General features: G+C 41.2%; 1 protein-coding gene across 3 annotated transcripts in view; it reads left to right on the plus strand.

Moving 5' to 3' along the window:
- The first annotated feature begins 3,471 nt into the window (after positions 1 to 3,471).
- The window catches only part of LOC137281526 (uncharacterized), a 95,886-nt gene continuing 73,221 nt past the window's right edge, over positions 3,472 to 26,136 (plus strand). For all 3 annotated transcript variants that reach the window (XM_067812806.1, XM_067812807.1, XM_067812808.1), the window contains exon 1: positions 3,472 to 15,153. In XM_067812806.1, the coding sequence (XP_067668907.1) occupies positions 3,472 to 15,153 (11,682 nt within the window). The remainder of the gene's footprint in view (positions 15,154 to 26,136) is intronic.

The raw sequence follows: 26,136 nt of genomic DNA on the forward strand, positions 1-26,136 counted from the left end.
CTGGTAGCAGCACTATTTCGTACAGGTGTGACGCTGTGTTGTTACGGAGGAGCACCAACTCCCCTTGGCTACTTGAGTGTGTCAGACGGAAGCAATGCAGTGTGGTTCTGCATAGATTCGTTACTACACGTCCACAACATATCAAGGCTAAGTCTACACACTACAGTTACTTCTACAACCTCACTACAGTTGCTTCTACAACCATTCTACAGTTACTTCTACAACCACACTACAGTTACTTCTACAGCCACACTACAGTTACTTCTACAACCACACTACAGTTACTTCTACAGCCATTCTGCAGTTGCTTCTACAACCATTCTACAGTTGCTTCTACAACCACACTACAGTTACGTCTACAACCACACTACAATTACTTCTATAACCAATGTACAGTTACTTCTACAACCACACTACAGTTACTTCTACAACCACACTACCACTCTACAGTTACTTCTACAACCACACTACAGTTACTTCTACAACCATTCTACAGTTGCTTCTACAACCACACTACAGTTACGTCTACAACCACACTACAATTACTTCTATAACCAATGTACAGTTACTTCTACAACCACACTACAGTTACTTCTACAGCCACACTACAGTTACTTCTACAACCACACTACAGTTACTTCTACAGCCATTCTGCAGTTGCTTCTACAACCATTCTACAGTTGCTTCTACAACCACACTACAGTTACGTCTACAACCACACTACAATTACTTCTATAACCAATGTACAGTTACTTCTACAACCACACTACAGTTACTTCTACAACCACACTACCACTCTACAGTTACTTCTACAACCACACTACAGTTACTTCTACAACCATTCTACAGTTGCTTCTACAACCACACTACAGTTACGTCTACAACCACACTACAATTACTTCTATAACCAATGTACAGTTACTTCTACAACCACACTACAGTTACTTCTACAACCACACTACAGTAGCTTCTACAACCACACTACAGTTACTTCTACAACCTCACTACAGTTACTTCTACAACCACACTACATTTACTTCTGCAAGCAATGTACAGTTACTTCTACAACCGCTCTACAGTTACTTCTACAACCACACTACAGTTACTTCTACAACCACACTACAGTTGCTTCTACAACCACACTACAGTTGCTTCTACAACCATTCTACAGTTACTTCTACAACCTCACTACAGTTACTTCTACAGCCATTCTGCAGTTGCTTCTACAACCATTATACAGTTACTTCTACAACCTCACTACATTTACTTCTACAACCTCACTACAGTTACTTCTACAACCACACTACAATTACTTCTACAACCACACTACAGTTACTTCTACAACCATTCTACAGTTACTTCTACCACACTACAGTTACTTCTACAACCACACTACATTTGCTTCTACAACCACACTACAGTTACTTCTACAACCAATGTACAGTTACTTCTACAACCACACTACAGTAGCTTCTACAACCTCACTACAGTTACTTCTACAACCACACTACATTTACTTCTACAACCAATGTACAGTTACTTCTACAACCACACTACAGTTACTTCTACAACCACACTACAGTTGCTTCTACAACCACACTACAGTTACTTCTAAAACCACACTACAGTCACTTCTACAACCACACTACATTTACTTCTACAACCAATGTACAGTTACTTCTACAACCACACTACAGTTACTTCTACAACCACACTACAGTTACTTCTACAACCACACTACAGTTACTTCTACAGCCATTCTGCAGTTGCTTCTACAACCACTCTACAGTTACTTCTACAACCACACTAAAGTTGCCTCTACAACCACACTACAATTACTTCTGTACTGCACTGAGAGTGGACAGAGACACGGCCTATGATGCACTAAGACTGGGCAGAGACACACTATATAATGCACTGAGACTGGACAGAGGCACCATATGATGCACTGAAACTAGACACACGCACTATATTATTATATATGGACGATCCATGCCCAAACGGACACATACAGATATGTGAATCAGGCCTTAAAGTGTTATATAATGAGCGGATTTGGGTTCCAGCATACTGTTAAACAAGAACAGCATTTCAAGGTCACAACTCAAATGTCTAGGGTACTTAACTACTGTTGATCTGTCACGTCCGCCCTATCTCCTGCATTTTGAAAGGTGGATTAAGGTTATCTTGCGACCAAGAAATTATACCATAGAGCTGGCTGAAAAAGGGGGACTTTAAAGTGGCTTGGGTATATTTTACATGTTATGTTCTGACAATCCGATAACTCCAAAAAGGATTGTTTCACGTCACCTTTGACGTTAGATAAATGTGAGAATGACATGAGCAACATGAACTACAGGCCAGCCGTTCATCAACACGTCGTGAAATAAGGAAACACGAGGGTACATTTTCTCCAAGACGCATAAAATAATGCAATCTATCATCCTTACCACATTAACGGTAATATTTCGCGCTCTGATCGGTGTAATAAAATACATAACAACTTTTAAGGACATGGAATGTACCAAGGCTAGCTATATGTTGTTTTCTTTAATAATATAGAAAACAGACCGACTGAAGTTTAACTCATAACACAAACTACTTGATTTGACATAGAAGGTACAGCTCAGCAAGTTAATGTGCAGCTGTCGGTAACGCTTTAGACATTGTAAGCTGACATTAGTGGCTGCCATATGTATACTACACCATGAGCAGGACATGATATTACCAGCTTGCAACTAAATCCATGCTAACCTGTCACTCTAAAGGTCGGCATTTCAACCACCAGTTTGATTCAACTAGGTTGACCAGGGGTTGTTAATTACTACGTACCCTCCCGTGCTGTGTTCTTCATTAATACCTACGAGCTGTAACCCTCGGCGTCAGCATTCATTGCTTATTGATGTCTTCTGGGTCGCTATTTGCTAATGAAGCTTCTAAATGAAACCAGGTACACGTCCATATTGAGACATTACAACACACCAATATGTATTCGTCAGTCAGCATTTTCTACATTCGACGTCAAGGACACCCAAAATTCATTGAATTATTTTGAACATGCCTAGGACTATAGCCATAATGAGCTAATAGAATTATTCGTTGCTTTTAGTGATTCTGTGAGTAATACCGCGTCTGAGACTACTGCCAACAACAGAAAGCCCGAAACGTTACACATTTACAATCAGTCAAATTTCGAATTTTACAATATATACTAGGATCTTTTAAGACACGCGTAAAAACGCTTGAAATATTATCACCAAAACGTACCCAGCAAATTCTCATTTTCTATTTATCACTCCTCATCTCATGCTTTCAGGCTAACTACTTAGTGATTTTATATTTTCAGATACATGTGGCATTTTACGTGGTAAAAAAGGACTTTATTACAAACTGACAAACACTGTCCTGAGCTTATCCGGATACGTTTGTTCTGCTGTATAATCCGTTACAGGATGTATCCGATCGGGTGGGATGTATAACTTGAAGAGGAATGAACCCGGAGTTTCTGGTCGACTTACGGGAAACGTGAAATCTCACAAGACCAACAAACAAACTTTTCCAAATACACAGAGTGGGGCTGGCGTCGTGAGCAACACAAGAACAAACAATATCGATGTAACTGCACGTCGTAGGGAGGGAGGTAAAATAGAATGTACAATTCGGAGGCTGACAGTGGTTTTGGAAGGCGGAAGCACAGAGCGTGTGACAAATGCACTGGACAAATCTCATTTAGGTGACAGCAGTGTTCTCGTGGGTAACAGTGTTAAGCAGAAATGTAAAAGTACCAGTATCAAAAGGAGCGGACCGGGATCGCGTTTGAGAAGCAATTGCTGTGAGAACAGTGGACTTTGCCAAGTTTTGGACCCGACGAATATCGATCGATCGAGGAAAGTTCGGGACGAGGAAACCTTCGCCTCACTCAGCAGTCTGCCTAGGCTTGGATCACCGAGACTGGGGAATCATTATGTTGATGCCGTGAGTGTAGACGAGAAATGTTCTTTTACCCTTCCTAAACAGAGTACGTCCGTGTTACGTAACATTAGCCAAAGCAGAAACCTGCAGCAATCATCAAACAGACCCAAGGTAGGAAGAGGAATACACAGCAAAGCCTGCCACCCACTGCATCCAATCCAGTGTAGGCTGCACCACCAGTCGGATGTTAATGTTCTTCTGAATGGAAACAATTTAAAGTCGGACGGGACACCATGTAATTCGGAAAGTGAACTGAAGGAGAAAAGGGGGAGGTACCCCATATCTGGAAGTGAAAATGGAAACATCAAGTCGGTGGAGGTGGAAATATGGGGAACAACCGGAGCATGTAGGAATAGCACCCACAATAATTGTAACAAGAGTGGAAGTATTGAGAAAAAATCGGAGAAAGTATTTCTCGACCATTCACTTATAGCGGGTGACATGGAGGGCGGTGAGAGACGTGGATATAAGAATAAGCGTGGCCTGAAAGCCAGTAGAATTGCAGTGTTATCGAAGTCAAGTGGTCAACGGAAGTCCGTTACTTCACAAAGACAAGAGTTTAAGGGAGAGGATACGTCATACAAATCTCGCTCTGTGGATAGCCGGGTTGTCAGCGTTCACAAAACGGACTGTACCTCTTTGCCAGGTAATTTATTAGGAGCAGAGATAACAGACCGAAATGGCACGGATTGTAAAGCGAGCAGACGACGTGAAATTGGAGACGATGGAAGGTGCGCAGGCAGTGGGGAGAATATAACAGGCTTATCTGGAGGAAAGGTGTTCCACGCTACTTTGGACTCGAGTCAGGGCATAGGTGTGGCAGGGACGAATGAAGTCTCTATCGGTGACAGGACTTGCGAAGATACAAGCGACAGACAGACGACACAAGAAGCAGACACTCAGCACGCGTCACATGTGGGCAGCGCCAGAGCGTCTCGTAAAATTTGTCAAAGATCAGTGGATGGTAATGTAATAGTCCGTGACAAACGTACTGTGAGACGGAAGGAAATAATTGCACAGACTGGCAGAGTGGGACAGGGATGTGCTATTTCTGATAATGCACAACAGGATTATGGAGGGATAACAACAGGATTAGAATCACCGGTATGTGCTGTGACGGAGATCAAGCACTGGCAGTCGCTGAACAACAGTGAGTTGTCAGTAGTGTGCGATGCGCCTGCTAACCAGCCACTAATACGTGGACTCAAACAAGGAAATATTTCACACACGGAATACAATTATGATTCATTAGATGAACAGCCAGATCGTGAAAACACAGATGTATGCAGGGTGGAGGTTTCGCATTCGGATTCTGCTGAAAGATTTCAAGAAGGTGCGTGTTTAAGCAGTAATAAACCAGATGACGTTGCGAGCTCTCTAAGTGATGGGTTCCGTGTGTGTGAAAAAATAGGAAATGTTGGTAGAAATGAAGGCAAAGCGACCCAGCACCAGAAACAACTGTCAGGTATTCCTAGCTATCACGGCTCACACCAGTATGCAAAAGCTCCCAACGTGAAAAAGAAAAAGTTCCTTAACAGAGACTCATACACTGGAACTGTAACAGCAGTTTCAGATGGGAATCACCTTGGTGAAAGTGTTGAAAAAACTTACAGAGATGATACACACGTGTCATGTGGCTCTAGAGGTACAATTTCAGGAGGTAGTAAATCCTTAAAGCACAAAGTCCATTCTACTCAAGCTTCTGAAGATGGAACAAAAACATCAAGTTCATGTGAGTATACTTTCAGTGAAGATGGCAAGATATATGAGAAGAGTGAGTTGTTGCTAATTTCAGATAGAGTGTCCTATCTTGTAACATTATCAGAGCAGGATACATCGGCTCAAACAGACAAAAACTCGTCTCCGCCTGATGCTGCAATTTGTATGAGTTCTGCACCAGAAAATCTGTCAGAAACAGATGCAGAGGGGAAATCATTAGGCATAGTAGTAGGAGCGGGATTTCCCCCAGCAGTGCTATCAGTTGGTGATAAGGAGAGAAAGGCAGAAGGCAGCAATGGGGAGTTGTTGTTAGGCTCATCTTCAAAGAGATGTGGAAAATACCTTGTTTATAGTGAAAGTTGTGTTGGCACTGAAAAGGATGGACAAAACTTTAAAGATATAGACTCTGCTGTGACAGCTGATGGAGAAAACCATGCAAGTGGAATGTTAAGTGATGTTAATGATGACAGAAGTTACCTGGTTCAACATGGGAGTAATTATTACAAGCATTCTGAATCTGTGGAGCATGGGGAAGACCATGTACGTAACTGTATCCCATATGGTGGTGTTAGTAATGGTTGCATAACAGACCAAGCACCACTGAAATTTGATCCTGACCAGACAAGAACTATGGCAACCAAAGCTAGTGGTTCTATCCAGGAAAATATGAGACCACCACAACAGAAAAATCAGGGGTTAAAACGACAGACTGGACATGCTTCCTTGGACATCATTGTGTCTGAAGAAATTGAGCATGGTTCTGGTATACAATCAGCTGAAACAGCACCAAGTAGAAGGAGAAATAATGATAGTACTGCACGGCTGATGAGGCCAACTATTTCCTCAGCTATAAAAAGTAGTCCGGAAATGGCAAAAAAGTTGATACCAATGGTGAAGTCTCCCACCAGCCCTGATACAATGTTTTCTCCTCCAATGGAGAAGAAGAACAAAGAACGGAGGAAGAATGAAAGTTCTGGAAAAACGAAAAATAAGACATGTTCACGTGACATTGTTACACATAAGCCACCTCTGAAATCTAGTGATAAGGTGTTATCTTCTCCGAGGTCTTCTGTTTCCTCATCTGATCTCAGTGTTCCTAGTTGTGCATCTGAGAAAGAAAGTGAACGATCCAGCAGTGGGACTCATCAGAAACACAGAGTCATGACTGCGAAAAGTACTGGTGCAGCACCTAAGATGCATCAGAATGCAAGATCTGATTCATCGCATAACAGATCAAAGAAGTGCAGGAAAGTGGATGAAAACTTGTCAGAGAAGATGGGTCAGACGACTGATGCACATCACAGTCAAAGCAGTGCACAGAAAAGCTGCAGGGGAGAAAATGAAGAACTGAAAAATAATGGCCTGACAGCAAATGAATATACAGAAAAAGTTGAATCATGTGACATCAAGGTTGAAAAAACCAGACGAAATGTTGAGACATATGAAAGTTGTGTTGAGAGTGGAATGGATAGTAATCGAAGTAGCTCTGAGAGGGAACATTTTCCGAAAGATGGGTCATTATCTCAGGTAAGCAAGATGAATTCTTTAAAAGATACAGTGTCTGAAAAGGATGCAGTTCAAAGTGACAACAAGGTGATGAAGCAAATAAAGAGGGACAAGACAGGTGAGAAACATTTAAGAAACACTGTATCCATTTCAAATAAACCTGATTTGACAACCAAGAAAAACTGTTCCAAACCAAAGACTGCACAGAATTCAAATATTAAAGACACTTTGAAAAAGAAAAAGGACTCTGCTACTTGTGTAAGTGAGAAAGACCCTGTTACATGCGACTCAGTTCAAAGAGGAGGATCATTGTCCCCAACACTGTCTGTCACATCAACAGAATCAAAATCTGGGAAGCCTAAACAAAAAGCCATGTCAGCAAGTGATCCAAGAAATATTAGACTGGAACGGGTTCCTAGCAGAGTGACAATAAGCTGTGTCAAAGTAAGTCAAAAGAAAGGCACTGAAATTAAATCTGTTAAATCTGTGTGTGAAGATCTAAAAGATAAAACCAAGGCAATGAAGAAAACCTCCCCTTCGGGTCTGAAGAAAACTGATATGCAGAGTACCAAAATCAGCCTAAGACACAAAGTTCAAGCTGGAAGTAAGGTTTCAAGCTCAAATATACCTGAACATGAGCAAAGTGGTAATAACTCTCCACGGTCATCTGTTGTGGATGATGATACAGATAGTGCTCTAAGTTTTAGTTCAGCCACTTCCAAAACCAATAAACTATCTTCAAAACTGCCAAGGGCTTCAAGATTGCCAAGCACTACTCATGATAAAGGCAACGTGCCTACTAAGGCTGGTATACCGACTGATAAAACAGAAAAATTAACAAAGGCTGGTACTACGTCATTGACATTGTCAGGTGTTACACTGAAGAAAGCAGAAACTTCCAAAAGAAATATTCGTCATAAGAAAGACAATTCCAGTGAAAACATTCTAAACTACAAGGATGCTGTCTGTGATGTCCAGAGTGATTCCAAACCAACACTGAAGAATAAAAACCTGAAAGAAAACATAAATCGCAAACAACGTGAGTTGTCCCCCTTGACCGCTGATACAGATTGTAGTGAGTACAGCATTTTAGAAGAAGTCATACCAAGCATCAGTGACTATGACACAGATAGAATGGATGACAGCGATCAATATTCACAGGCACCAGCTGACAGTATTACCAAGAGAGTAGATAAACCAGATTTATGTCCAGCCAGTGACCAGTCAACTGTTGCATCTAAGAAGTTAAAAACTAAACCCAAGTCACTGACATCAACTAAAGGTGAGTTGAACAAAAGCACACAGGTAAAATTCTATTCAAAGAAAACATCTCCTTCTTCACCACGGATAAACTCCAAAACTTTGCCAGGATCCCCAAAGTCTGATTCTAAGAAATCCCCAGTATCTCCTGCTCAGTCAGTAAAATGTGCAACAGGTGCAAGTGCCACTGGTGCAAGAACTGATGCTAAGACATTGAAAACTACTGTGTCTAAATTACCGAAGAAATCAGGACTGAAGAAATCACATGCCAATGTTTCAAATTCTCGGTCATTGTCAGCCTTAGAACAGAGATATACAGCTGAGAGACTGGAGTTGATGAGACTTAAGATACCAGCTGAAATGGACTTGAGTGATGTCAGTCGACCTTCCACACGAGAAGGATCTGTGGACAGTAGATTTGATGATGACCGGTGGTCAATATGTTCAGATATATCCAGTGTGTCGAGAGCATCTTCAGTTACTAAAAGTAACAAGACTCAAGCCTCAGGTTCCAATCTTTCAAGAATTACTCTCCCAAGCTCCAGGATCAACCCTGCTAGTGCACGCCTTCCCTCAGAGGCTCATACTGCAGTAGGTAAATCTTCCCAAGTCACAAAACAGCAAAGACTGAAAGGGAAAAGTGCAGCAGATACCTATAGTGCAAGTGAAACAATCAAAAACAAAGTTGGAAGTAATCATAAAAGCCCCACAGTGCAAAACCTGCAGAGAAAAAAATGTGTCAAGTATGACAGAACACCTTTAAATTCTGAAGGGACAAAAAGAAGTAGGATGGGTGTAGATTCGGTCCCCTACCTTTCAGCAGGTGAGAATCTAGCTGAGGGCAGTATGGCTGCAGTGAACTTACCTGACAGTGTTAATGAGTTTGGACACAACAGTTTACTTGAAGATGAAAGTTTTGTCTCAGTTAAGGCCAGTGTGTCTTTAACTGTAAATAGCTGTGAGTCTCATAGTGAAAACACTAACATTGGTAGTGGTACTTTAAAAACTAGTAATGATGCAGAGGAAATTATGAGTGACAGTACTTTTCCAGCTGACTCCAAACAAGACCGTTTTTCAGAGCACATTAATGTAAACCACACGGCTGACATTAGTAAACACAGGTTCCATTCACAGAAAGAAACTGATACCAATAGGAATGCAGAAGTTGAAAATGAGGGTCAACATGGAGTCATATCTCCTGCCTACCAGATGAAAACAAGCATTGTAAATGAGGGGCAAGAAGAGGTCCCTATGGCACATAAAAGAAATGAGCAAAATTTGAAATGTATTTCACTTGCATCCACATTGTCAGATAGACAGATGCCAAAAGATTCAGATGGGTCAGTTGAAGCACCTTCAGAAATGGTAGACCTGAGCTGCTCTCAGGCGGATAGTTTATTGTCTGAGATGACAGGAGAGGGGGAATATCTATCATCTAAGGCAGCTGGTCAAGGCAAACAGGAACCTGCAATGAGTGGAGAGATGGCCTCGGCTGTGCATAGTCAGCTCATGAAGCCCTGCACCCTATCTTCCCATGGTGATAGGGCCTCAGTGGATGGAAGTTTCTCTGATAACATAAACAGACACAGCCTGACCTCAGAAAATACCAATAATAAACATTTACATCAGAGAGAGGGAGGGGTTGGCTACTTCTTTCCCCACCCAACAAAATTCACTTCAACCTCTAAAATTGTAGATACTGTTTTTGAAAATCATGACACTGAGACAGCTGTTGTGATTGAAGTCTCCGAAGATACAGGTAGCTTCCTTGGGGAGTGTGACGGCAAGCTCTTGGAATTATCTCAGGTTAAAGAAATTAAGGCTGAAGGGAGGGAAGATATCAAAATTGTAGTGCCAATGGCAGGCCAAGCAACAGAAGATGCAGGCTTCTCTTTAACCAAGGAATTCATGGGGTATGATAAAAATGGAGGGGACTCTGAAAGGCAGTTTGATAGAAGTGATAAAATCTCAATAAATAAACTGGTTCATATTTCGGGAAACTCTGATAAACTTGAGCAAGGATGTACCACAGAGACAGCTGGCTCTTCAGACTCGCATATAGCTTATGATTCATCCAGGGCCCAGGAAAACTTTGATACTTTCAAACCAGAAACTGAAACTGTGTTAGCTTGTGCTTTACAAGGAAGGGATGGTAGGGTGATCAGAGACACGGGATCTCCCAGTTCACACAGACTGGGGAAAGTGCAAGGCACGGCAGGGGATGGAGTGCGATCAAGTTTCAATTCCGAACATCTAGACTGGAGTCGTGAGGGACAGAATTCAGGAGACATTTCAACAAGCGTCAGACTGAAGGAGGAGGCAGCAGAAGTGCTGGATGTATGGAGGGAGTGTGACAGTGATAATCAGGACAGGATTGATTATGATTCATTAAATGAAGGTAAGACTGGATTTATTCATGAATCTCCACCCAGATTAAACTTGGTTGATGACAAACAGAGTTGGCATGTGGAGGAAGGTATGGAATCATGTGAAATGTCTGACCCAGGTTTCCAAGTTATTGGTCGCCATAGTGACATGGAATTAGAAAGCCATATTGATGCTATTTCCCCAGACACTCATAACAACACTGACAAATCTCTTGATGAAGCTCATGGCACTGTCCTGTTGTATGGAGAAAAGGATGAGCATTATAGTCAAGAGAACTTTCCCCATTCTGCACCCATGTCATCAGACACAGCACACAACATCACAGGATCACAATCCTCCAAGGTGAAGTCAGCTACCCGAGGGGGTAAGAAATCTGCCGGATTTGAGATTGAAGTAAACTATAATGTCAGCACTGACCCACTTTGCATGGATGAAAATAAACCTGATAAGAGTTCCACTAAGATATGTGATAGCCAAACCTGGGGTAGAATGTGGAGTGCAAGAAGTGATAAGCTTTCAGCAAAACTTCCTGGAAGAAGACTTGTCATAGATAAGAGAAATTTGCACCCTGAAGGCTATAATGAAAACATGCCAATACAGAGAAGAATTGTGTTAAACCCAGACTCTAAAGTTGAGCTGAGGGATCCCAAATTGACTGGATTGCCTGATACTGTAACCCAGAACCACCCTCCTGATATTGGACTTCAGTTGTCTGTGTCAAGGACTGATGGGGAAAGTATCAGCAAACCTGCTGTTAGACTACACACTTATAAACCTGTCCACAAATCTGAACTTTTGAAACAAAGCTCAGTAAGGAAGAGTTTAGCCGCTCGAGCTCAGCAGAAAGCCATTACTTCGAGATTTTCTCAAGATTCTGTGAATAAAGTTAAAACAGGTAGTGTTTTGATGAAAAAACCTCTGCAATCAGAGAGTGACAAGACAACCCCTGTAGACCACAGCTCTACAGTACCACATGTTAGCTCCATTGAATTCATGGTAAAAAAAGATTGCCAGGTTCAGCCAATGCTTTCTGTCAAGCATGACAAATCTGAGATATTTAGTTCTAAATCTAAAGCTGATGTTAGTGCTTGTGATTGTGAGATAATAAATATCACAAATTATGTGTCTTCTTCGAAGGACAGTGACAGTATAAGTGATGCCAAAGACGTTGGATTAAATGTTGAAGAAGAAGAAGTTATTATTGAGAGTAAAGACAATGATGGAATCCTAGAAGCAGTGGTAGTGAAGAAGCAGGAAAGTGCTGTGACTGTTTCAGCCAGGTTACTAACAGCAGACGACAGTTTGCAGGTAGCAGACAACTCATTACCCCTCGAAGCTAACGACAACACATCACAAGCAGACGCCATTGTGGATAAGGCAGCTGTGCCTCTTAGACCAGACACAATTTCCTCACTGATGGCAGATGGCTGTTTACAAACTGAAGTTTGTCCCCCTCTGATGGAAAACAGCAAATCTGTGAAATCTGCACCACCAGTTGTATCACCAAAACCAAAAGTATCTGTCTCAGCTGATGGAAAAATTGACTTGAGCTATTCTGGTGTGAATCCATGTTTTGTTACACCTGCTGAGCAATTTGATCTTAAGTCTATGATTATAATTCAACATGCTCAAGCTTTTGAGGGTTCAACTACTGCCACAAATAATGAATTTGAATTTGAACCTCATTCAAGTGATGCACAAAATTCTACCACAGAGAGCTGCACTGAGCTGCTAGATGGAGACACCTCTGTACTGAATGTCACAGATAATTGTGTAACAGAAGATGTCATTCATGACGTACACCTTGGACCAAGCAGGGCTGACTCAGCTAGTACCCAGATCAAATCTGATTACAAATTGACAGTCAGTCCCACACAAGCAGACGTGACCTCTACAGCCCCACCCAAGGAAGAATCAATAGACTTGTGTAGTGTTGACAAGCCATCTGAAATTTCTTCACCTGAATGTCCAACAACTGAAACAGTGTCACATCAAGCACTGAAACGATCCACTGGGACAACATCATTACACCACTGGCAGACTGTCAAAAATAAATTCCTAAGTAAACCCCCAAAGAAGGTGAGCAAAGAGAAGGTGAACATTGCACCGTCTGCTCATGGGAGCGTGGAGAAAACCATTGAAGAATATGAAGAATGTTTAGACAAGAAGTTAAACACTGACTGGTGTAAAGACAAAACTGACGAAAAGTTTGTTGAAAGCTCACGTGTTTCTGAGATTCGACGATCACTTAGTGAAAGACTGACCAAATCTCCACTGCCTGAGACCCCGCCTGCAACTCCCTCCCCATCCCCAACCCGAAAATACAAATGGATAAGAGGGGAGGGGGGGATCTGGAAGAAAAAGTTTCTGTCAGACTCCGGGGAGAGTGGGAGTGAGTTTGAGGATTCTGCAAGGGAAGATCAAGAAGAGGTCCTGATAAAGTTAACATGTGGAAATAGACTTGAAAGAAACGTTGACAGAGAATCTTCATCTGAGTATGAATATAAACCTGACAATGAAATGGAAACATCGGCATCAGAAGTTGAAGACCTGGATATGACAGAACAGATGGGCAGACAGAAGTGTGAAGACAATGTTGTGTTGGAGAAATCTGTAGATGTAGATGATAATGATGGTGTTTGTGTAGAAAAAGTGGATTTTGAGACTGCAAGATCACATTTTAATGAAAAACTGGGTCTACCTTGCTTGAATAGAAGAAAAAGCAGCACAGAAAATGTGGAGAGGCATATGCATGATAAAGCTCAGAACAAGTCACTAGCAGCTCCTGAGACAAATAAGGATTTAGCTTGCCAAATGAATGAAAATAAAGTATCTGAGTCTATATTTGAAAAGGTCAACAACTTAGATGCAGACAGATATGATTATGTATCACAAGTTTGCAGTGGGAATGTTAATGTGCATATTGTTACGGATACCACACATGGACAGGCACCAAATATTGATCAGAGGTGTGAGAAAACTGACCCAGAAGTAGACAAATGTCTGAAATTGGCTGCTGACAGTAGTGAAAGTGATTTCTCTGTCATTACTGCAAATGTTATATTGAATGCTGGTGCTGATAGCATGAACAATCAAACTGAGTCCACCTTGGAAGGGTTGCCTTCAGCAACTAGTGAGGACAAGGACAACACTTGTGTGGATGTCTTAGTGCCACAGGACTCAAGGCTGGAGCCAGTGAGCATGGATGTTAACACAGACATTAGTATTACAGATTCGGCTGTGTACGATACCATTGGTGAGGAGGAACTTATGAACAACCTTGACAACAGAACTTTACTTCATGGTAGTCACACAGATCAGGATGAAATGCAAATGCATTCTTGTGTGTATGATAAATTCAGTATAACTGACTCTGGATTTAATGAAGACTCTACCAGCTTAGACTTTCAGAGTCATGGAGACACTGCCAGTACTGAGAGTGACAAATGTTTGATAAGTGCAGGGAGAGTGCCTGAGCTGAGTACAGACATATTAAGTGATGGATTTCATCAGACAAAGAGTGGTGATGCTACAATTGCTAGTTTAAAGGATACCTGTGCTGGAGATATTTCCCAGATAGATTGTCAAGATGAGCATCATGACAGACCCAACATGCAAACTATGATTGTGCCAGATGAACAAGTTTCAAATAATGTTTCTGACCATGAAGATCATCAATATGCTGACAAAACTGGGGTCCTGTCTGAGATTGAGGACAAGTTTATTCCCACAGAGGCATCCCCTATTTTGCAAAAACTGTGTGTACAGTCAAATTCTGGTGAAGAGTGTGAGGATCAGGTTTCACTCTCAGCTGCACCAAGTTCAGAAAACATCAGCATTTCCCCAGCTTGTGTCCCCAAGCAAGACAGTGTCATTGAGGGAGAGGCAGCAGAGCAGCAGCCCTCTGAAACATGGGACACAGAATCAGAACAGTCTTATTACTATGGATATGAGAATACGGATACTACATGTGGAGATGAAGACTTGGATACCACAGTGACAGATGATGAAACAGAAGACCTATGTGAGCTTGTTATTACTGAAGACTTGGACACAACAGTGGTTGGCACCCAAGGAGAGGAGACAGTGGATTTACACATAGAGGAGGACAGCGTTGCTACGCCTGTGTTGGCACCCCCAGGTCACGCTGACATGGCACACTCTCCACGTAGAGGGGCTGGGCGTAGGTACTCCTATGCAGGGTCCACAATCAGCCATAGTGGGGTGTCAGGGTCTAGTCTACCAGATGTCTCTGAAAGTGGATACTGGAACACACGAAAGGCTTTCTGGGAAAAAGACTCAAGGGAGGTAAGTACATATAAGAATACAATATATTTCAATGAACATATAGTAGTCAGCTCTACCATTCTCATCAATGATCTGTTTGACTGGCATTTCTGTTAGGTGGTTATTCAGCGCTTTACAAATGTATTATTGTTGTTATTTTTTTTCAGTGTAAAGTGTAGTGTTGGTGTAAAGTATCTTGCCTTCATTGTTCTCATCTTTGTCCCCACATTAAAGATCTAAATACTCCCTTCCCTTGTTTATGATAACATGACAATGACAGTCATGGTGATGTTGCTAACCATGCTGATACTGATGATGATAACTATGCTGATGAGGAAGATGATAACCGTGACAATTACTATTACGATGGGGATAATTTTTCAAGCATAGAATGCATCTTGCAAGTATGTTAATGAGTCTTAATATCAATATTATGAAAATGTACATTTGTGTGGTTTCAAACACCAGGTAAAATTGATACCCATCTGCACTACTACCAACCTCACTCAGATTGGTTTAGTCTCCTGGGTCCAATTCTTAAAACCTATTGTAACTCCCATACTGTAAATTAGACTTACAACACTGGCACTACAATTGCTTTGAGGAACGGGGGCCTGGTATCTTCCTACTACGTCTATCTTCCTACTACCAGCCAATTGGTTTAGACTCATGGGCCTAAATTTTCAAAATCTCTCTTAATGCTAAGACCGTCTTAAGTTAATATAAGGCACTTACAACTATTTTAGTGCTAAGAGAGCTTTTAAAATCTAGGCCCTGGTACTGAAGTTTACTCTCACTTTACACATCTTGAGTAATCTACTTTCAGAATTATCAATAAAGTTATTAAAGTTGATACTCAATGTTCTATCTATAAAATGTTAACCATTCCATGAGGATGTTAACTTAATTAGGAGAACTGAAAGTCAACTGGTTATACAACTGACCTAAATGACATACAAAACATTTCCGTGCTTTTGCTTCTAAAGTGAGGAAATGTTTCCTTGAAAACCATGATGTGCTCGTAGTTGTGAAAATACATTTTCTATATCAATTCAACGATGGAGTCAGGTATAATGGCAAATGTTCTTTCTTCTACCTGTCATTCCACTTGTCAGAAATGTTTCAGTGTTAAGACACTTGAAATGTTAGTTCAAACAGCGGTTCACCATTTAGGAAACGTGTCCCACAAGTTCTTCAGGGAAGTTACATTCAGCCACATTTTACTAGCCCTGCAGAAAACACTGGTACCACAGACCAGTCACCACATAGGAAATACTAGTACCACATACAAGTCACCATGTAGGAAACACTAGCACCAGAGACCTGTCACCATGTAGGAAACACTAGCACCACAGACAAGTCACCACAATGGAAATACTAGTACCACAGACAAGTCACCACGTAGGAAACACTAGTACCACAGACCTGTCACCATGTAGGAAACACTAGGATCACAGACAAGTCACCATGTAGGAAACACTAGGACCTCAGACAAGTCACCATGTATGAAACACTAGTTCCACAGACAAGTCACCATGTAGGAAACACTAGTTCCACAGACAAGTCACCATGTAGGAAAGACTAGAACCACAGTCAAGCCACCATGTAGGAAGAACACAGGCAAGTCCCCATGTAGCAAAGACACAGGCAAGTTGTCAATCTAGTCATAGTTTACCATGGCCATATAGCTGGAATATTGCAGTGGGCTGCATAACACTAAACTCATTCACTCACTAGTCACAGTGTAGTGATCTCATCAGAAGAACAGAATTAGTCCTGCAGAAAGGGTGGTAGGGTAAACTGGCACTGTCGTATTGATTCCTGTGATATGACAGGAATATTGCTAGATGCAGACTAAAATCACTCTCATTAATTCACTCACAGTTGTGGGAAGCTAAAAATGGTGGTTGTGATGGTTACCATAAGATCAGATCTAGCGCCAACAATCTGTGGTTGTTACAGTGAAACTGCAGGACTACACACTGTTCCTATAAACATTGCTTAGTATAAAATTGCAGAAACCTTTCTTCTGTTGAAGGGTAAGCTTTGGATTTCTAATGTTTTTTGTCCTCAAATGGTTCTTTGGCTTGTAAGAAGCTGATATTTAATGCTTTCATGAAATGCCTCATGTAATAAGAATCTCTGCAGTAGCTAGACATTCTACATCTGATGGATGTTGGTTTGTCTGCTGCAGAAGCATGGCGGTTAATACAACAAAACGTGATTTTATGAAAGTGAATGCAAACTTGATGCTATTATTCCTTGAGACAGACATTCAGCACTGGCTGTAGTTTCCCATCTCCTTCACTGATGCCCATATAATACTCTACATGATATAAGGACATGACCCCATCAGACTGAGCTTCACCACCCCATGTGATAGTGGAACTTGGAATTAAGACAAGGGATTTTATTTGGATGAAATGGTCACTGATGGGAAGGTACTGGTGAACAAATGCTGAATGATAGCTTCACCACTGTTAAAAAACCTAATGTAAAACCACTGCATCGCAACAACCATTGCCAAGCACTCTGGGTTCCTTACAAATGCAGCAGCTGCTTTTACTATGCAACCGATGTTGCCATGCAGCTAGTGCTGCCAGGCAAGTAGTATTGCCAATATTTGAAAAGCGCAACTATTGTTGCCAAGCTGACCTATGCAGCTGTAAAGCATAGTTATTGGCTGAAAATCGGAATGGATAATGTTCTTTCTGTTGTTAAATGGGCCACCCTATCCTATAATTCAGAATTTAGGATGTATACCATAGTGCCCAATGTTACCTGTTATACAGTCCACCACACTGTTACATTCATAGCGTCACTTAGTATAAGCTGCAGTTAAATTCTGCTATATTTACAGCTGCACAGCTTCCATAAATAATTTCTCATGGATCAGAGAGTAGAAGGATTGGTGCAAAAAAACAGCAGATAAAAGTTGAATTGAACAGAAGTTGCGATAATGCATGATGGTGAACAAATTTCAGCAGGGAGCCAATTTTGCGTCACAAGATGACGTAGTAAATACACCACACCTAGATCGGACATGACAAAAGTGTATTTAGGCTAGAGATGATGGAATTATGTAAATGACCGTGATGCTGCACCTGGGATGGTGGTGTATATCAACAGTTGTGCCTGGTATTATGGGATTTTTGTGTTGGGTGATGTTGGTGATGTGTGGCTTCTCTGGTGTGTGCTATTAGGGGAGCAGATACCTGAAAGGTCTAGTGATTATATTATGTTGATATGTTGTTTGTTTAAGTTTAATTTAAGCTGGAATTATTTTTTAGCTGATTTTGGCTATTGCATGGAATTGATTGCAAGAAAGTACAAATTAAGCACACATTAAGAATTATTTCTATCCCTGCTCAGGCCGATATTTTGCCCTATGTCTGCTGCAAATGCTTACAAATTCATATGTTCAAATTTATGTTAATATATATTCATAATTTTATGGCTTTGTACTGGATGCAATCCATATTTCATTGGTAACAGAAGGTGCTTAGTTTATGTTATTGCTTTGAATTCAGTGTCAAAGTAGAATGCTGAATATCTCTCATGCATGTACGCATGCACGCACACACATGCAAATTGACGATTGTTTTTCATTTTGCCTGCCAGAGTGACTTACTTTCATATACTGTGTAATACGTGTGTTGGAAGTACAGGTTTGAATTATGGTGCCTCACCTTAAATGCTGTGCCCTACTCTGTGTTATCTGGAACTGTTACACTTACTAACTCCCATAGCAGAATTCACTTCCTTTTTCAGGTCAAAATGTCACCAAAATATCTACCCATTCTTCCTGTGATTCAAATATGCTAAATTACCAGAATAAAGTCAACTTAAGGTGAAGACAAATGTTGATTGACAGTTTATGAAAGTATTACGTAAAGATTGTATTTCTGGAGTTGCGTCACTCAATCTGGCCAGTTACAGAAGTGGAGAACAGATATGAAATGGACTTTTCATGTTTTTATTTGAAGTAAATGTATGGATGGGATATGAGGTGTTCTGTTACATATCAACAAGATTCAAGAATATATAAAGCAGAACATATAAAGCAGAAAATATCAAATAAATATTGAGTCATAGCTCAGAACTTTAAAGTTTATGAAACTATGGCAACAAACATCTTCAACTCAAATCTAGTGTTTGGTTAATGAAGACTGACTGTGAGCGAGGCTGGCAGCTGGGAGAGTGACAAGGAGATATGTGTTGCTTTAGTGATTGTTTCTTTAGTTGCTCCATTAACCCTGTGTGGAGTCCATCCTCCCTGTGTCATAGGATTGATTCCTCATGCTCTTGCCTTGTCACATGTGAAAATACATTTACCAACTCCATTTAAGTTTACCAGTCTTCCTTCATATCAGATTTAAACACATTTTCTCAACATACATTGGTTTATATTCCCTGATTTTAGGACTTAAAGTCTTGGCTATTCCTAGTTTGAGGACATTTCACATTGAAAAGGTCATACGAGTTTTGAAATGTCAATTTGAAAAGTATATGTGTGAACTGTACACTGATATGTTTGCATAAACATGGATGTGAGAGAATTTGAAATATTTTATGTTTCAAGAAAAATGTGCATATCAGCTTAAGCTGACATTTGGGAAGGAATGTGGCATAAACATTTGATAAGACATTACCAAGGATAGCGTGAGAGGGTGTTGGGGACAGGGAGAGATTGCTGTGTAAACAACTAGCTACCTCTGACTGGGATTATGGTGTATCTACATTATACGTTTAGTACAGAAGGCACTATGCTAGACTAACTCTGTCTGTGAAAACATAGAACAGAAACAACTAGAGCTGATCTGAGAGGGGCACTGGTGAGGTGGGAGACTGCAAACCTGGTGGAAGTGTAGACTGGCTTCATTCAGGACTATGGGATTACAATAACGACTGGGTGGAAGGGAAATAATATAGTTCGACATATGTCCCTGCAGATTGTTATCTAAGATTGGCACCGGCCAACACCAAAGCAGAAATGCAGATAAAATGGGGTTTTATTTCCTTGGAGTCTTATTTTGTAATATCAACAAATGATTCACATGATTTAATGTGTCCATTCATTTTCAAACTAATAATATCTCATCAAACTTAAGACAAAGAAACTGGATTCTCTGTCTGGACATGCACGGAACAGACAGTCGTCTAATTATGCAGTGAAGTACAGTCAGACTGCCATCTTTTTTGTAAGAGGAAGAAAAATTTAAATGATCATGGGTGGATAACAGGCTACAAGAGAATTTTATTTCTTGGAAAATCCAACAGCAAAGCCAATTGTCTATGTAGAAGACTATGTTAACTCAGAGCCCCCCTACTGCACCCGGCTGTCTATGTAGAGGACTATATCAACTCAGAGCCCCCTTACTGCGCCCGGCTGTCTATGTATAGGACTGTGTTAACTCAGAGCCCCCCTACTGCACCCGGCTGTCTATGTATAGGACTGTGTTAACTCAGAGCCCCCCTACTGCACCCGGCTGTCTATGTATATGACTATGTCAACTCAGAGACCCCCTACTGCGCCCGGCTGTCTATGTATAGGACTATGTTAACTCAGAGCCCCCCTACTGCGCCCGGCTGTCTATGTATAGGACTGTGTTAACTCAGAGCCCCCCTACTGCACCCGGCTGTCTATGTATATGACTATGTCAACTCAGAGCCCCCCTACTGCACCCGGCTGTCTATGTATAGGACTGTGTTAACTCAGAGCCCCCCTACTGCACCCGGCTGTCTATGTATAGGACTATGTTTACTCAGAGCTCTTCACAGCACCCAACTGTCTATGTAGAGGACTGTGTTTACTCAGAGCTCCCCACTGCACCCAGCTGTCTATGTATAGGACTATGTTTACTCAGAACTCTTCACAGCACCCAACTGTCTATGTAGAGGACTATGTTAACTCAGAGCTCCCCACAGCACCCAACTGTCTATGTAGAGGACTATATCAACTCAGAGCTCCCCACAGCACCCAACTGTCTATGTATAGGACTATGTTTACTCAGAGCTCTTCACAGCACCCAACTGTCTATGTAGAGGACTATGTTAACTCAGAGCTCCCCACAGCACCCAACTGTCTATGTAGAGGACTATGTTAACTCAGAGCTCCCCACAGCACCCAACTGTCTATGTAGAGGACTATGTTAACTCTGAGCTCTTCACAGCACCCAGCTGTCTATGACATCACAGCACCCAACTGTCTATGTATAGGACTATGTTAACTCAGAGCTCCCCACTGCACCCGGCTGTCTATGTAGAGGACTATGTTAACTCAGAGCTCCCCACAGCACCCAGCTGTCTATGACATCACAGCACCCAACTGTCTATGTAGAGGACTATGTTAACTCTGAGCTCCCCACAGCACCCAACTGTCTATGTAGAGGACTATGTTAACTCAGAGCTCCCCACAGCACCCAGCTGTCTATGACATCACAGCACCCAACTGTCTATGTATAGGACTATGTTAACTCAGAGCTCCCCACAGCACCCAACTGTCTATGTATAGGACTATGTTTACTCAGAGCTCTTCACAGCACCCAACTGTCTATGTAGAGGACTATGTTAACTCAGAGCTCCCCACAGCACCCAACTGTCTATGTATAGGACTATGTTAACTCAGAGCTCCCCACAGCACCCAACTGTCTATGTAGAGGACTATGTTAACTCAGAGCTCCCCACAGCACCCAGCTGTCTATGACATCACAGCACCCAACTGTCTATGTAGAGGACTATGTTAACTCAGAGCTCCCCACTGCACCCGGCTGTCTATGTAGAGGACTATGTTAACTCAGAGCTCCCCACAGCACCCAGCTGTCTATGACATCACAGCACCCAACTGTCTATGTATAGGACTATGTTAACTCAGAGCTCTTCACAGCACCCAACTGTCTATGTAGAGGACTATGTTAACTCAGAGCTCCCCACAGCACCCAACTGTCTATGTAGAGGACTATGTTAACTCAGAGCTCCCCACAGCACCCAACTGTCTATGTAGAGGACTATGTTAACTCAGAGCTCCCCACAGCACCCAGCTGTCTATGACATCACAGCACCCAACTGTCTATGTAGAGGACTATGTTAACTCAGAGCTCCCCACAGCACCCAACTGTCTATGTAGAGGACTATGTTAACTCAGAGCTCCCCACAGCACCCAACTGTCTCTGTATAGGACTTTGTTAACTCTGAGCTCTTCACAGCACCCAACTGTCTATGTAGAAGACTTTGTTAACTCTGAGCTCTTCACAGCACCCAACTGTCTATGTAGAGGACTTTGTTAACTCTGAGCTCTTCACAGCACCCAACTGTCTATGTAGAGGACTGTGTTAAGTCTGAGCTCCCCACTGCACCATACTATCTCTGTGGAGGACTATGTTAACTCAGAGCTATTCACTCAGCTGCCTGGTACAGGGTCCAGGTGGAAACATCATCACTGACTCACTTGTAATGTTTACAAGTTGTCTTCAGTGTAAGATCATGTTTACAACTGAACCTCATTATAACATGAATGTACACAAACAGTTGTTTACATAAAATCGTCTAAACTTCATCATTGTATCAAAGTAACATATATGATTGCATACTGTTCAATGACATATATGTGTTTAATGATTTAAATTATCAACTGTTTACACAGTTACATAAAGGCATTGTGTGAAGAAAATGAAGACACAACACAGCTGATGGAATGTCTATTACTGGAGTGATTGTGTGAGAGATTGTGTAATGCACAATCCACAGAAGAACAAGAAAGTTCAGTTACCTAATGATTCACTTGGTTTCCATCAAATCAGTCTGTAGTAAAAATGAATCAGGTAATATAGCTGTAAGAGAAGTTTGCGATTATCCCTATCATGGAGTGTAGGGGTACTTATCAGTGGTATTGAGACCTATACGACCTGACATCTCTATGGCAGTAAGGCAATAGGAAACATATTGCTTGAAGATGATGTTCTATCAATGGAAGCATCTCACACTCTTCATAAAACCTGTTCATTGGAATAAAAAATATATTTGTGTTGTCTGTGGCAAAGGAGGAAATCATGACTCATGTGTTCCTTAAATTACAGGTTAATATGACCTGCCTCTAAACAGTAGTAACATCACGATGATTCATATTAGGGGTGATTATTGAAGGTCACAGTCTATTGCTACAAACTATTAAAATGATGATAGTCTATTGCAACCAACTATTGCAATACTATTTGTCTCTTTTGAAGTAATTTCCTAAATGAATATGTAGTTTATATGAAATCAAAACAAGCAGAAGTATTTTCTGTCTCCTTTAATGATTGACAAGAAACTTGAAACCAGATCAAGTTTGTTAGGGAGGTACCAGGGGCAGACAACTCTAAATCAAAGTGAAGGAATCTGGTACTTCCTGTATTTTGCGTAGCACATTTATCAACGGAAGTCAGTTACTAAACCATCAACAGTCCCACATCCTATCGATGCATCATTTTCTTTTCTAGAATCAATTGATTGCCATCAGAATCAATGATTCATGTGCTACTAAAATAGGTTACTACAACCTGCCTTTTAACAGAAGTAACATGCCATGACTCATGGACTACTTGAAGTAAAGGGAATTTGATCTGTCTTACTGATGAGTGTGTTTGAAGTTGAAACACAGGATAAAGACAAGATAGCTCTTACATCTGTTTTGAACTTGTGTTTGTACACTGAGCTTTATGAGGTTGTTGGTTACTATGCCCCTTCGGCTCGTGCCTAAACTGCCCCATGTCCTGCAACCTACACCTGTACTATACCAATACCTCTCACTGTGTATATGTTTGTTTTTTCACCTGTCAATAGTGCTCAAGGACCTACATTTACTTACTCATGCTTGAACAAGCTCTCTCTGTATGAAAGTCTCAGTATATCCCATTTGATAGGTACAGTCGTTTTTGTGGCAATCATTTATATAAATAAACAGCTCCCTAATTGAGTGTGTTAAGGTCTTCTGAAGTACCCATGATAGGATACCATGCTGAGGGAGGCCATGTCTGACTCACACAACTTGTCTTCAAAGTCCTACTGGCAGAATGAAGTTTTGGTAAGCTTCTTGTAGACAGAAATTGAGGTAATGAAATGTTACAGTAGTTGGCTGCATCTAGCTGTCTTCACTGCAGGTTGAACTTATCCATCCACACTGAAGAACATTAACATAGTGTTTCATGTGAACTCTTGACTCTCGCGAACATCACATAACTTATATTGTTACATTTTCCATTTAATATTTTTGCGTTGATTGTTTTTATTTTGGATAGTCATTTGTTGACAGGGACACAAAACTTATTCAAATATTTTATGTTTAGATGAAAAATTAGGTGAAAGATGGATGTCTACAGCACTGGTACAAAGATGTAGTTATTCCATTTGGAAAACTCGAACTCAGAATTGGTTTTCATATCAGTCTATTGTATTTCAAAGATTGTATTCTGCTTGCAAAGGTTTTGGTATACTGAAAACAACATGATGCACCTTGTATTCTGAATCTAGGAGCATGGTTCCAACAGTCTGATGTTGGCTAGGTTGAATGTTGTCAGCGTGCAACTTCCTTTGGTGAAGTGTTGAGGCCTGTGCAAGTGTTTTGTGGACTAGATGCAGAATATGTCAAAGGTGGTGGCAGTGGAAGCAGTATATGAAGCTGTGTGTGTCTTCACTAGGGAGCTTGCTCTCAGATGTGAAAGGTCATGGAGAAAAGAACTGGCTTTTTCCTCAAATTATATTCTTTGGATGCACTATATTAAACATTAAATGAATAATGTGATCATTTGATAATATTTTATCAAGGTGTAAAGATAACACCTTCCTTTTTAGATGCAAATTTGAAATAACTGTTTGAGGATCTGTCTTAGAGGTTTAATTGTGAGCAACCAACAAATGGTGGCTCGAATGGAAGTGAATGGGTTACATGGAAAAACAGAGTATGGGTAGTTTCCATAGACATGAGTGAGTGAGTGAGTCTGGTTTTACACCACCTTTTTAGCAATATTTCAGCAATATCACTGCAGGGGACACCAGATATGGGCTTCACGCTCTGTACCCACATAGGGAACTGAACCGGGTCATTGGCGTGATAAGCCAATGCTTTAACCACTAGGCTACACCACCACCCCTAACATGAATGGGGTAGATTACTGAATAGATGTGAATGCGGTAGATTACTGATTAGACCATGGACATGAATGGGATAGATTATTAAATAGACCTTAGACACATGAATAGGGTAGATAACTGAATACCATGGGTAGTTTTCTTGGACATGAATGGGGTAGATTTCTGACTAGACCATGGACGTGAATGTTGAGGATTATTGAATAGACCCTGGGTAGTTTCCTTGGATGTTCGTGGGGTAGATTATTTAATAGATGTGAATGGGGTACATAACTGAATAGACCATGGATGGTTTCCTTGGACCTGAATGGGGTAGATTTGTCTCCTGGCAAATCACAAAATGTTTGACTAACTGAACATTCACCATGTATCCAGCGTCAGATAAAAGAAAGTGGAAAACTTTTTTCCTACAAAAACAAGTACAACCATCATTCCTTAATTAAGGAAGCAAGATATTTGTGGTAATGTCATTGGAGAACATGGATGTTTCCGATACTGACTTTGGCAGAGCCTCATTAGCTTGGTTCTGATAGATGTAGCAGCTTCAGTCTGTGGAGGGTATCAGTGACTACATCAACCACATCCAGTAGAGGGAACAGCAGACATACAGGGTTGCCCATGTGAGGATCTGCTCCCCAGCTCATGGTACCTTGCACATCAAAGCTAGCCTGCATGCAGGCTTTTAGCAAATAGAAATAATGGGGGACAGACAAACTTAGCAGAATTTTAGTGTTCACTTTCATCTCTGCATATAGCTATGTGCCTGATGGAGAATGTGCCAACTGCTACCGCCTATGGTGTACACAACTTCCAGCCAACACATGCATTGAACCCGAGCATCATTATTACTCTTGATCTAATGTGTCAAGGGGGTGCCCC

Source organism: Haliotis asinina, chromosome 4, assembly GCF_037392515.1.
Source record: "Haliotis asinina isolate JCU_RB_2024 chromosome 4, JCU_Hal_asi_v2, whole genome shotgun sequence".
Classification (NCBI taxonomy): domain Eukaryota; kingdom Metazoa; phylum Mollusca; class Gastropoda; order Lepetellida; family Haliotidae; genus Haliotis; species Haliotis asinina.